At 35.9% G+C, this 13853-nt stretch overlaps 2 protein-coding genes across 3 annotated transcripts in view; both read right to left on the reverse strand.

Moving 5' to 3' along the window:
• LOC107093884 (dynamin-1-like protein) overlaps positions 1–6378 on the reverse strand; it is a 14589-nt gene extending 8211 nt beyond the window's left edge. Inside the window, exons 1-10 of one of the 2 annotated variants that reach the window (XM_015389207.1) lie at positions 6225–6378; positions 5651–5776; positions 4885–5026; positions 4615–4653; positions 4399–4445; positions 4245–4316; positions 4064–4150; positions 3756–3918; positions 3409–3529; positions 2962–3300 (exon numbers count right to left, since the gene is read on the reverse strand). In XM_015389207.1, coding sequence (XP_015244693.1) covers positions 2962–3300; positions 3409–3529; positions 3756–3918; positions 4064–4150; positions 4245–4316; positions 4399–4445; positions 4615–4653; positions 4885–5026; positions 5651–5752 — 1112 coding nt within the window. In that variant the 5' untranslated portion in view covers positions 5753–5776; positions 6225–6378. The remainder of the gene's footprint in view (positions 1–2961; positions 3301–3408; positions 3530–3755; positions 3919–4063; positions 4151–4244; positions 4317–4398; positions 4446–4614; positions 4654–4884; positions 5027–5650; positions 5777–6224) is intronic. The other variant, XM_015389208.1, reaches the window with a different exon arrangement.
• Positions 6379–6630: 252 nt separating this feature from the next.
• On the reverse strand, positions 6631–13593 carry LOC107093859 (ubiquitin-like protein 4A). Its single transcript, XM_015389164.1, has 4 exons — positions 13404–13593; positions 9682–9787; positions 9382–9587; positions 6631–7253 (listed from the first exon to the last, which is right to left on the reverse strand). Exons 1-4 carry the CDS (start codon positions 13449–13451, stop codon positions 7146–7148), a joined length of 468 nt encoding a protein of 155 aa, XP_015244650.1. The 5' UTR covers positions 13452–13593; the 3' UTR covers positions 6631–7145.
• Between the last annotated feature and the right edge of the window lie 260 nt (positions 13594–13853).

A 13853-nucleotide genomic window follows, 5' to 3' on the forward strand; every position in this document is an offset into this window, starting at 1 on the left:
AAACAAACCTCATCACTTGAGAAGGTAGGTGATGCGGGCGTCATGGAAGACATCGCCGTACTGTTGGGGGGGAGAAGCGGTGGGGGGGAGATGTTCATGTTGCTGCGGTCTGCATTCTGGACGTTAGATGTCGCTGAAAATTACTGTAGCTTTAAGGCCTTAATTTAAAAAATAATAATTGAATGACTTTTAATGATTTTTTAAAGACCCGCGGAAACCCTGGGGTGGATCATCAAAATAAGTGGTCTTCCTAATTGTCAGTCATTCTAGTGATGTTTACGTAAGGCCGTCATATGTGCTCGTCCCCATTTTCACTCACCGGTGGTGAGTCTGACATAGTGGAAAAATTGCAAATCTTCTTTTGGAAAGTACAGTAAGCTTGTATGAGTGATGCAAACAGCAACTTTTAAACGAGGAGAAATGGGCTTGTGCATGCTCTTGCACACGTTTAATAGACGTTTCCTCTCGGGAGCAGGTACAAGTTTGTGCATGTGCATTTTTTTTGGTACGTCTGTACGTTAAGGGGGCGGGTCTTGTCAAAGATTGGCGAAAATCCTCCACTTTAAAGTTAAAAATCGTATTTATTCCAAATAAAAAACAAAGAACAAATTTGAATGATCTTATTTTTTTAATTATTGATGAAGGATGGAGGATTTATAGCACAGAATATCTAAAGAGCTGAACTTTGATTATTATCACAAGTAGAAATAAGCAGAACAGACCTCATCCCACTTATGGTTTTTGACTAGCTTACTTGAAATACTCAGTGAGGCCACAATTACATTATAATTTTAGTTATTTTACACCATTACCTTTGATTTGGCAACTAATTGCTTCAGTTGAGTTTTCCGATGGGAAGGGATTTTAAAATCCAGATCAAGTGAAATTAATGGTTTCAAAAGACAAAAAATACTTTTTAGCTGGAATAACAAATCAGCAATTTAACAGATTGATATGTACATTTCACAGGCGTGAACACACGCCTGTGATGCGGTACCCCTTTAAATAAACTAGACACATTTGAGATTGTTCAAAAACTTATTTCATTGGCTACAAGCCCAACACCCCATGTGGTCTTAACCAATAACAGCAGAGATTAATAACGCATAATATCGCACGTCACTGGCTGACAGGAAGTGGACCGGAAGTGAACCTGAGGTGAGATTTCGGGGACTATATCTGGCTCCAATCGTGTCATAAAAACATGCAGACATCTGTGTCTTGTAGATTGGAAGACGATGTAAAGAACCATGCCAAACATTGCGAGCTAACAGCCGAGGAAATAAGTATTAGAAGTAAATACTAGTAAGATGCTGAGAATAAGCTAACCTTCTGATGTCAACAACCGGAAGTTATGGCCGATTTTCTTATGATGTAATATTTTTGTTACAAATATGCTGGATTACTTTTTATCTGTGGACCCTTATGGACGAATCGAGTATAAATAATTGAAGATTGGATTTATACAACCGCTTCTGGATGCCTTCAAAAGTATGTTGATGAGGCTGTTTTGTTTGTTTACATTTTGACATGGTTCTATATCTGTTTTAGTTGTGCTTTGGTTCTCACTGTGTCCATAAAATCATCTTGTTGGTTGAATTGTGGAGAATCTAAGCTTTGCAATGATGTCTAACATGTCTATATTGGCAAAAATTTTACCTGTGGAATTTTATGCATTCTGAGTTATTACCCCACTTTACATCCACCGGGTTGTTTTAACAGGGTTTATACAGGAATGAGAAACTCTAATTTAATGCTTTTTAATGCTCTTAAAAATAATTTTTATGCAACAAGTACCCATGACTCGTATATAAATTCCTTCTTCATCTTTACTGTCGGCAGGCTGCAATTCCTCGATTTCGAGCCAGTTTTGTTGAAATGAGCATTTCCCCCATTCTAAAGCTTTTTCTCAGCCTTGAGCTTCTTTTCTGAACATACGGCTTGACGATCAGCAGAAAGCAGTTCCACGCAAATATATCGCGATATATTTGCAAATATATATATCATTTAAGCAATTGTTTTTATAAACATTTTTTATTCTAAATAAAACATTTTAAATGCCAAAATAATCACATTTAATGAATTTTAATGCCAATTCAGGGCTTAATTGAAAAAAAAATTATTTAATGACTTTTAATGATTTTTAATGACCTGCGGAAACCCTGTTTAAAGAGGTTTAAATAAAGATAAAAAACTGGAGCCCTAATTTGAAAACAAAACATCTTTAGTCAGAGTGTTTTCTCAGATCTGTGGAAAAGCGGATCACTGCAGGAGATCCTGTGTGCTCACAGCAAAGGCCATTTAGAGTGATGACACTGAATTATCAAAACAGGAAGCTCATGTCAAGAAGAGGAAGCACATCAGACATGAATACTCCAGCCAGGAAGTGTGAGGGAGAGCCAGCTACCAAAGTACTGCTGTCCTTTTAGCCTTTCAAATACACACAGCATGTTATTTAAATGCCTAACTGGAAATGACCTCACAGGGAACATCTAAAAGCAGATTTAAAGAGCCAACATTTTTTAGCTTTATTGGAAAGTTGCTTGTTAAATATGAGACCGGGCCATAACAACTGGATGGAAAAAAAGGGAAATATAAAGGCCAAATCACACGATAATATGCTCCATATGCTAATTCTGTGAGATTTATTTAACTAATTTTTGCTGGATTTCAGCATCCTAAAATTGGCCTAACCAATTACATTAAATTTAGATCAAATTATAATAGCTGGACCATGAATATAAGATGATGCATATTAACTTTTTATATGCATTATGTTTGAAGTTATACAACATCATCAACATATTTTTAGCATTAATGTCCCTTAAAAGAAAAGCACAAAACAATTAAAATGATGGCTTTAGAAATAAAAAGTCATCACAATGTTGGGTTTATGTTACATATGGATTCTTAAAACAGCTAAATAGATCAATGTTCTCTAAAGAGTGAGGAGCTACTCACAGCTCTGATGTCTGGATGTGTCTGGCTGTTCCCTCGATGGTGTTGCAATAATCACTGGCAAACTTGGTGACAATCTGCAGCAGAGTGGCGCTGTGATCATCTACTGGCTGACCGTAGCTGTTGAGCTGTGCCTGATACTGGGCACTCAGCACCGTCACTCTGGTTTTAAGGTCTGGCAAGCAGTCCCGGATGTGGTGCATGAGCAGCCTGCTCAGAGTTTTGGCCAGATAGCGTGAGCCGGATCGGGAGGCAAGTGAGGGGTAGTGGCGTTGCAGAAAAGCTTGTTCGTCTTTCAGTGAATCCTGTAGAGTCTTTTGGGTGTTGATGTCATGCTGGCTCCTAGCAAGAACAAAGACAGATGGAGTACAGCTTAAAATCTTTTCAGAGTTAGAGAGGAAAACGTTGATAAAAAAAAAGACGATAACACTTAAATGTAGTTTTCCAAACCTATTAACCACCCCGATAATCCCGAGACGGATGGGAATGACTCGACCCAGAAGTACTTCAAGTGCATCGGTTCCTGCATCCATCAGGTCCAGTTTGCTGACCACCAGCAGTGTCCGACGACCTGACAGATAAAAGAAAGAATATGGACCTGAACGTCAACAGCCTGTAGGAAGATACTGAAGTAGTGCAGAAAAATTATATATATATATATATATATATATATATATATATATATATGGTGTAAGACACAACCCTACAATACAGATTTCCTGTTTTACAATCACTGCATCGATCTCTATATTCCCAACAAGAACTCAAACCGAGGCTCAGAAAACAAAATGTCTCACCTTCTGGATCTACTTCGCGAGCCAGTTTCAGAGCATCAGACGTGGCCAAGTCAGAATTGGCCGGGGAGACTGCAAGGATGAGAGAGTTTGGGTTTGAGATGAAGGACAGGATCATCTCCTGCACTTGAGTCTCTATGTCTTCAGGCTGATCACCAACAGGAACCTAGAGGGACCACAACAGACAACTGACACATGTTATATAATACAAAGCACATACGCAATGTTGATGGGATTTTTTTTTTTTCTTTTTTGGGGGGTGCAACACTATATACAGCTCTTTAGGAGACAACAAAAGTAAACCAATTTACCTTGGTGATTCCTGGCAAATCAACAAGCGTTAGATTAAGAACATTGGGGGAGAAAATCTTCAGATATATGGGCTCAGGACTGATTCCCTGGAAAGCAAGGATTATATATCAAACAGTAAAGAAATTGGACAAAAAGGACAAAATTAGAGTTTGATTCTTTTCATCAAAGAAATATTAATACCTTGTTGTCACCGGAACCGCGCGCTGTTTCTGCTTCAATCTCCTTACGGATCTCCTGAAAATCTGTGAAGATCTAACAGCACACCAAAAACAATGCATCATGGGTTACACTTAACTTACAATACCATAACCAAGTAATAGTCAAAAAAACATGCCTGATTCTTGCAGTGCAGGAAGGTACCCCACTCTTCAGCTTTGATCCCTGAACAAAAAATGTATTATTCTTAACAAAATAAATGTGACATAAATCAAAGCTAATGATGCAAACAAATCATAACAAATGTACTATTTAAGTTGAATGCTGCACAGAATGATTGAAAGATTTAAAAGAAGAAGAAGAATGCAGACATGCAGATTAAATGTACAGAGACCTGGGTAGCTGTTCTGAGCATTTTGTTTAATTCCATTTCCTAAAATGTAATAAAAAAGAGGAAAAAATGCTTCATGTTAGAAAAGAGAAATTACAGATATGCAAGGAATAAAGAGTAGTTTGACAGTCAGAAAAAGCAAAAAGCACACATCAGCTAATTTAAGCAGTGGCCATAACTTCTCTGTATTTGTTCAAGCCACAAACATCCTCAATTCCAACATTTAACCTGAAATAACTTTATTTTTACATAAAATAGAGAAGATTTCTGTACCATTCTCAGTTTTTATCCTCTCCTTCAGAGGGGCGACGTTAATAAGCTGCAAGATGAGCGGACGTCTTGTGACTATTCCTGATCCTCGAGGCAAGAAATCTCGTCCGACCAGACTCTCCAACACGGAGCTTTTCCCACTGCTCTGTAATAGGAAGAAGAGAGTAAATAAACTAACAAATATTGATTTTAAAATCATGCAAACGAAACTTTTATAAAAATCACATTACATTTTTTTGTGAAATCTATTTGCTGCCAGCCCACTTGACTCTAACACTATATACATATAATCAAGAGTAACTGATTACCTTTAGAAGTAAACAATATAGTTAAGCCCATGTGGGCTTTTTAAAAGTGGAATAAAATAGAAGTTGAGCTGTTTTGTTTTTTTTTTCCAGAGAGAGAATTTATAGTAAAGAACGTAAATAAGAGCCAGGAACACTGCAGAAAGGCCAAGAATAAGCTGCTGGAGTGTAGTTCTATAAAAATCCTGACACTGTTTGGGAAATTAAGATGCTATTTTCAGACAGAGGCTTTTATTTCTAAATAAATCTTCAAGACTATTTAGCATACAACTGAAATATTGCGCACAATTTATTTTTCAATTACATAAAATCGCAATAATACATTACAAATTGTATAAAATTCAAATTCAACACAAAATAAACATCTCCAACAAACTTTAAAGTCGTGTGCAAGATAGTTTTTATACCCTTTAGTTAAAACAGAGGACACATCATAAGCTGATGTGTCCTTTCTGATGACTAACCTGTGATCCAACCACAACTATTTGGGGAAGCTGTATGATCTCAGCCCCCACGGTCAGGAAGACCTCCTGCAGCCGGTTAATAGTGGGAATAAGAGTCTCCATCCTTCCAAAGGACGCAGAGCCTCCCTGAATGCAGAAAACCACGTTAAAAATGTAAAGGAAATACACACAGTTAATGCAACTGAGAAAATACTGTATAAAAGAGTTCGAATGTTAATGATTTCACCGTTTAGGCTTGTCAGAAAGTTCTTTATTGCTATTATGGTCTGCAAATGTGGTTAACTAAAAGCTAAGATGCTTTCGCTCTGGGCAGAAGTGGTCCTGATGAGAGGGAAGAAACGCCCTGATCCCTAAGCGACAGGAGACCTTCGACATAACGCAACCCAAATATTTGTTTTTTAAATAAAAAAACGGACTACATGATTTCAGGAGTACAAACAAGGCACGATGCTGTGTGTAGCAGCACTGGCTAAAGGACTCTATAAAAGCTAACAGCCCCAGCTTGCTAAAAGCAGGAAGTGGGTGATTTGCTAATGCTAATTTAGCCGCTAAAACAGCTTATGTTGAAACATACCTTCTAGTTCTATAAAAATCCTCCTTTATCCAACTTGTCGGGTTTTCATACTTTATCACAAGGAGAAAGATGTCAAAAAATAGTCATTTTTTTCGAAGTGATATTGAAAATTATCAGTGGAATGTACAACCCGTCCCTCAATGGCAGGGGGCGGTACCTTATTAGTCATCATGAATGCGATTGGTCAGAAAGGAAAAATCACGGGTCTTTCTGTCTTCTGATTGGCTGTAGGGGATCACCGATTACAAAGTGCCGCCTTTTGAAATCCCTTTCAGTTTCTATAATTTTTTTGTATTTAAATCTTACTTTTTCAAAAACATACAACGTAGTCCAACGTTTTGCCCCTATTAGGATCCTTTAAAGATTAGGGGTAAAAAATAGAAAGCGACCAAACCATAACTTGGAATGAAAGAAGATTTTTATTTTAATGTCTGCAAACATACATATAAACAAGCATATTTACAAATCATACAATGGTTACCCATATATAAAGAGGATAAGACATGAATTTTGACCACACTTCCTGAAAAAGATAAAAGTTATCACTCACAGACTATAATAAATACCCTCCAGTAAAGTTAGTACCCCCATGGAAACATTGCAGTCGATGTTATGTAAAAATAACACAATTCATTCCTTTATTCAGACACTGTGATCAGGCTGTCTGTTGCTATTAAAACATTAATGATAAAGCCACCCAACAGGGGCCATATGTCCTCATCCAAGTCCTTTGTTGTAGAGCCGCTAAAAAAAGCAGAGAAACTGTCCCTGTTATCCATGTGATCAGGCAGAAACCAGGGAATCACTCAAAGTCAGATTACATTTAATCTTTCCCAGCCCGCCATTTAAACACTGTCTGCATCTTCAAGCACGGAGTATAATTGTAAATAACAAACATTCAGGAGTATGAAGTTTTAAAGATTAGTCCATGTATGAGGTGTCCACTCTCTCGTCATCTGGGTGAAGAAGTCTCCCCGCCAAACGCTCAATGTCATCCAGGCTGAGCTGTCGAAGTGAACGCTCATAATCCTTTAAAGCAGAGGAGAATGGCAAAGAGCACAGTGAGAAACAAGAAACACCAAATATGCATTATTCTACCATACTTGAATCTTACACAGGAACAAGTACAGAAAATGGAGGGTAAAAATCAGAGTCTATATCTCCACAAAGGTTTTTACAAAAAAAAAAAAAATAATAAAAATAAACTGTATTATACTTTTTTAATATTTAATCATCATCTAGAAGTAGAATATTTGGGGGTTCACACGTTAGAGCAAACAGCAAACATCCCACCAACCAATCACATAGGTCTAGTATAGGACCTGAACAAAAATTAAGACAAGCATTAAAGATGGAGATTTGTTTTGAAAGAGAAGGAATCAAGCTGAACATCTTTATGCTACAGAAAAAAAAATAAAAATAAAAAATAGACATTAAGGAAATTTACTGCCTTCTCATTAATTAAAGCAAAAACTTTTTATATCTTTCCATCAAAATAACCCTGACATCTGTACAGACTTTAAAAAAAGGCTGAACTTTTTCCACATGTCACATTACAACTAAACCTACACAATAACTGCAATCATAATGCATCTAATGTAATATTTAAAAAAAGTAAATTGATGCAATAATTAAAAAAGTTTATATTTCAGGTAGCATGCATTTAATGTTTGTTTAGTAAAACATTTTGGATGGAGGGGGTAGATTTCAGTTATCCAGATCCAAAGGTTTTTGGAAGAATGATTGTGCTGAAGGAATATAAACAACAGTGGGGGAAATGTGGGCTAATCACAATCAATATAATTATCAGAATATAAAAAAAAAATCATATCACAATTAAATGGATTCTCAGTATGGCAACCTTGAATGCAACCAGAAACATTGATGTACTTTGGGAATGTTTACGACATGGAAATCTGCGATGCTTTTCTTATTAATGCTCTCCTTTCCTTTCCTGGCCTGTCAGTTTTAGCTCAACTGTCTTGTGTCGGTATGTTCACACTTACTTCACGTTTGCCTATCTATGCTATGTTTAAGAGGTTAAAGTTTGGACTAACACAGAAATCCTACATCCTCCGCTCCAGACGACCTGCGCAAAGCCTACATTCTCCGCTGTTCCTTCCGTTTTGCTCCACTCCGACTTCCTCGGAGCTAAAGGAGAGCATGCGTAACATTATTTTTAAACTTGTAGGAGCAAAACATGCAGAAAGGATCGCTTAATGTAATATGAAATATAAAAAAAAAATTCCCATCAGCCACAGCACTGCGGCTCATGTTTTTCTTTGTCAGTAGGCTGATAGGAAAGGGGGTATGAGAGAGGGGGAGAGGCATGCGGCAAAGGACCACAGGCCGGATCGGAACCCGGGTCGGCCACATCGAGGACTAAGGCCTCCATACATGGGTCGTGTGCGCTAACTGCCACTGAAGCGCGTCCAAGTGTTGTTTACCATGTAACTTTTATTTCATGCAAGAAACAACATTTAATGATGGTAAACAACCCATGGCAAACTGCTAATGTTGCTAACGCTACATCCACACAAGTCAAATTCTCATACATATCCTCATAAAGAAGTAGAAAAAAAAGGTGTATGAAAATATAATAATATATAATTAAAATGAGCTGCCTTTACTTTTGTTTCTACTCAAAATGTTTAAACATGAATTTAAAGACAAATTCTGTAGGATTGAATGAGTAAGAATCCAGGTTATGACTCAACAGAATAAAAAAAAAAAACTGCTGTTCATTAACTTATTGACTAAAATAATCTTTTTTAATAAGAGAAACATTTCAATTTAAAAAGATCATTATTTAACGAAAGATTAAATCAATCAGCTTCTGAGAGTCATTACGTCAGTCTTTGCTAGAATCTTAGGAGCTTTAAGATTAGGGTGATGGCAAAGAGGCCCTCCAACCTAAAAGATTCTGAACCCCTCGGAAAATGATTACTAAAGAGGGTTTAAATATTTATTATATTAATAGCATACAATGGATTTTTATAAATACGCAATTGTTTTAAATAAAAACAAACACACTTTAAAATATTTTTATGGTCTTTTAGGTAGATATTTGAGCCCTGACTGACCAAACTCTGTGATCCTGTATTTGCAAGAGTCAAAAAAATCCAAGGCTGATTTTGGAGATAACCTTAATCAATACCTTTATAAGTTGTTCATGGACTTTTGCTGCATCTGCTGGACTGAAGTGTTTGGCAAGTATAGTGGATACAATCTGCCACACCCCTCCTTGAGGACTGGAGCTGCTGCCTGCCATTCCAGGGGCTGCAGCTCTCTCTCCCACAGGACGGATAACCAGATTCAATTTAGCCTCTGGCCCAATGGAGTAATCGCTCAGTCTGTGCTCGTCTGAGAGAAAGAAACATCACAATCCATTACCAAAAACTACAAAAGAGCGTGATGCTAGGATAGATCAGTTTGAGCTACTGGTGAGTTAATCTACCTGCTAGGGCCTTTCCTTTGTAGAGTAACCGCTGCTGGTTTGCAGGAATATTCAGTCTTTCAGACACAAGTTCCTTCACCGTGGAGACTTTCTCATCTTCAGTAACCTGCAATATCGACAGCACAATGGTTTAGTCACAGCGTCTCTTGATTCCTATCCTTCGTGTCTTATTTCTGCTTTATCTCTCTGATGTTTACCCAGATACTGATCTCACAGCAAGAGATTCAGAGCGACGTCTAAATAGCTCATATTTATCTGACTCACTGATGAAAGAAATCAGACACAGCAGCTCTGAGCAGGGATACACAAGCTTTTCATTTCGCTGCACATGTGGCAATGAAGGGTATGATGATCACGTAATGAAAACTTCTACGACATTGAACACCGCACTTCTCCTCCAACTAAATTAAAGGATTCATATTTACATTTTTAATATTGATTACAAATAATTGGAATCTGTTGCACAAATGGGCTAAATATTTAAATTTTGTGATGTACCCGATACTTTCCCTCTCACTTATGAAAAAGGCTATACATTTGTTATCTATATTTGTTCATGCAAAACATTTGGTTGTATGCAAATAAACAAGTCTGGATTTTTGGCTGTGAATCATTAAAGCTTGTTTTAACAAAACTATGCATTTTTTTAAAAAAAAAAAGTAGAAACAAATAAGCTTTAGTCACGTCTTTCAAATGAAGTTAATAAAAAAAAAAAACTTATTTGTACAAATAGAATATGTGCAAATAATTAATATTGTCTTCACGTTTTGCAATATTTGATGAACTGATCATAAATTAAACATTTCACAGGAAGGCGTCCTAACACATCTTGGAAAATGTAAGCCAACTTTATTATATCATCCATTGTTAGTGGAGGATATAATAAACATTTAGTGGCCTCAGTGGTGTTTAGAGGGCTGATATAAAATCTTGCATATTTTTTCAGAAATAACTGCTGCTGTAAACAAAGGAAAAGATGTGACAGATGGGACAGAATCTGGCTGCAAGTTTAATGTTAGCCTGGAGCTCACCCAGCACTGTGCTAGTAAATACATTGGAAGACCTGAGGAATAAACTAATCAGTTGTCAAGTGTTTAGAAAGGAAAATATGTGGAGAGACTATACTAGCAAATTTGAAACATGTGAATTAGTTAACTTTAAAAGTTTTAATGACAATCATGGGGTATTCTGGACTGCAGAGGCTTACGTTCCTCAGAGCCGGCCTCCAATCAGAACAATACAGCTAACCTCTATACAAGAAATGCATTTGTCCGGTTTTTCCAGCTTTCACACAAATTGAAGTATTTGCTTTATCATCATACTTGAAAAGTATTGATATCAAAACACTGATTTGAAATGGCATTCTTACTAAACACAAGTGTTGTTTACATATTTTGCTATTGTTCATTTTAGATTTCTGGAATATTTGCACATTTAAAACATATTTTGGGTTGTTTATTTTTACATGTATTTATTTAACATATCAGATTATGTTGAGAAAGCATGTTGACAAAATGAAAAAAAGCTTTCAATTTTAATATAAACATGGTATTGAAAATTATATTTACCAGTATCAAATATTTTCCTGGGTATCAATATTAAGTTTGCAATTATTACACTATCAATGTCTGACCTGCCCCTTTAGGTTGTTTTTATTGTCTTTTTTTTTCCAAGATAAATATAGAAAAGAGCTGTTACCAGGTTCCTTGACACAGGCTGTGTATTCTATAGGGTTATTCTAAATTTTGAATTAAAGAATATTTTTCTAACTTTTATAGTAAATTTGATCCAACAACCAAATGTGCAAAAAAAAGTGCAAATTACATGTATGCAGGTGCTTTTACTAAGTAGATGCATTTACAGATTGCCAATGGAGGATATTTTTTCTATATAGTAAAATTTAATAATTTTGATCTCTGACTTATTAACTGGTATAGTACATATCATAGTTTCAAAATCAGTACAGTTCACAGCTTTCACATCCCCACTGTCTTAAACTTCAAAAATTTAAAATGAAACTTGCCTCGTTAAAGCTAGTTATGCATTTCTGACACTATGGGAAAAATGATTGGAGGGTTAAAGAGAAAAACAAACTACATCCTTATCACAGAACTTGAAGATGCTAAAAAATAAAAGTTGCGCTCAATTCAGTGTTTGTGCTCGGATCTCTATAAAGATAAATCCAATGCTTGGTCCGTACAGCCCAAAAAATAAAACAGATTCCCTATGACAGCATAAAGGAGAGTAGGTATGTCAAAAGTATCGATACTCAAACACTGTACCCGGATACATTGTTTACATATAAAAAGAATAATACCTCAAAAAATGAATTTATGTTTGTGGTCCGACTGTTTTTCTCATGTAGTTATCTCTACTAAAGCGCTTTGAAATGTCTTTGTACTGAATTGTGCTATACAAATAAACTTGCATTGCCTTACATTTATTTGTACACTTATTTAACTAATAAAATCTCTTATTCTGTTGGGAAAGTATGCACCATGTTGAGATTAAAAGTGTCTTGTTGTCTTCTTGTCAATAAATATGTTTTATGCCTTTAATAATTCTGATTTTATTCCCTGCTATCAAACATGGTATCCACTATCGAACATATATATAGTAAAGAAATTGAGTTAGAATTTTTTGTATGGTGACAAATCTAAAGGAGACATGGCAACAATACTAGTTTTTTAAGATTTCTAGAAGCAAAATTGCTTACAAGCAAACATGAAAAAAGAAAATTGATTAAAAACCAAATAAGTTCAGGCCTTTTTAGCCTGCATATCAAAAATGAATTCTAATAGCGGTTTTTGATTCATTTTCAGCTGTTTTTACAAGTATAATCTTCTTTGTTATTACTTTTTGTAATGGTGAAATAAACTATGTTAAAATTTGGGGTCGTTTATAAAAAAACAAAACAAAACAAAAACAAGAACAACACTTCAAGAACATTGTATGGTATTGGAATTCACACATCTTACAAATTATGTAAACAAGTTGGGAAATTTATTAAAATATTTTACAGCTTTTCATGTAAATGGTGGATGAATGACTTCAAATGACTTTCAAATGTTGACGCTGCCCAAATTTTAACTTAAAAAGTATTGTTTTATGATGAAATAAGTTGATTCTTGTGAAACCTTGTCATATCTTTGCCTTTGTGTTCATGGAAACATCTTTTACCCAACAGCAATCATCACTAAAGTAGCTGTATCACTTCTTCTGCAAAGGCTATTTCTTGTTTATGGAAACATTTCAAACATGATCCGTCCAAGATATGAAACTCAAACTTAAGAAATGTACATCGGCACGACATATAACTGAATGATATAAGCCAATGACAAAACTATCCAGCATTAAAGTAGTAAACAAACTAAAACGTTTTCCTACATTTAATATACGTCACTCTGAGAGAATATCTTTCAGTAGAAAAGTATAAAATAAAGACTTCAACGACCATCTGAGGTCACATGAGTGTCCACTAAAGAAAGGCTTCTAGAAAGAAGAAGAAACATTTCAGGTGGCTATAGTTAGCATGCTAACTATAGGCTATAGAGTATAAGCCAACCACTTGAGTTTAACTATCATAAGCGGTGTAAGTAAAGCAATTGATACATCAAAAAAAGAACAGTTGATTATTTTAGGGGTAACATCAACCTATTAGAGAGGCACCACTGTTAGCCAAACTCGTGGATTAGCTGTGTCTAGGGTTAGCGGTAAGTTACCTGAACGCTGCACTCCTTTCCTTGGAGCGGTTTGACTGTGAGGATCATTTTTTAAAACCCAGAACGAACCAAACTCAAAAGCAATATTCTACTAGGTTAAATACGTAAACTTCCTCAATAAATTTAGTGTAATTCGTGGCAAAACTGCTGCACCGCTTATCAGTTGCCCATCTTCTTCTCCAGTATCACCACAGCAGTAACAGCGCCTCTGAAGGAACACTTACCGCCACCTTCTGGCCAGACTTAGTAATTACCTAAATATCAACAATTAAATACAGTGTGAATCTCTGGATAATATAGACCGCGGAGCGGCTCTTGCCGTGAAGGATGCACCTCTACACGAATTAATAATTCGTGTTTTTTTTTTTTTTAAAGAAACATAATCTTTGATAGGGGGTTACGACCGTTAACGTGTACACACAAAAAACAAAAAAAAACAACAACAAATAA

This window comes from Cyprinodon variegatus, unplaced genomic scaffold, assembly GCF_000732505.1.
Source record: "Cyprinodon variegatus isolate N-32 unplaced genomic scaffold, C_variegatus-1.0 Scaffold451, whole genome shotgun sequence".
Lineage (NCBI taxonomy): Eukaryota > Metazoa > Chordata > Actinopteri > Cyprinodontiformes > Cyprinodontidae > Cyprinodon > Cyprinodon variegatus.

What these genes read in the sequence shown, in the direction of transcription:
- LOC107093859 (XM_015389164.1), bottom strand. Translation starts at nt 13,451, where the DNA reads ATGATCCTCACAGTCAAACCGCTCCAAGGAAAGGAGTGCAGCGTTCAG. An exon ending in GAAAGGAGTGCAGCGTTCAG is followed by an intron (nt 9,788 to 13,403) that starts GTAACTTACCGC and finishes TCGATATTGCAG; the next exon opens with GTTACTGAAGATGAGAAAGT. An exon ending in CAAAGGAAAGGCCCTAGCAG is followed by an intron (nt 9,588 to 9,681) that starts GTAGATTAACTC and finishes TCTTTCTCTCAG; the next exon opens with ACGAGCACAGACTGAGCGAT.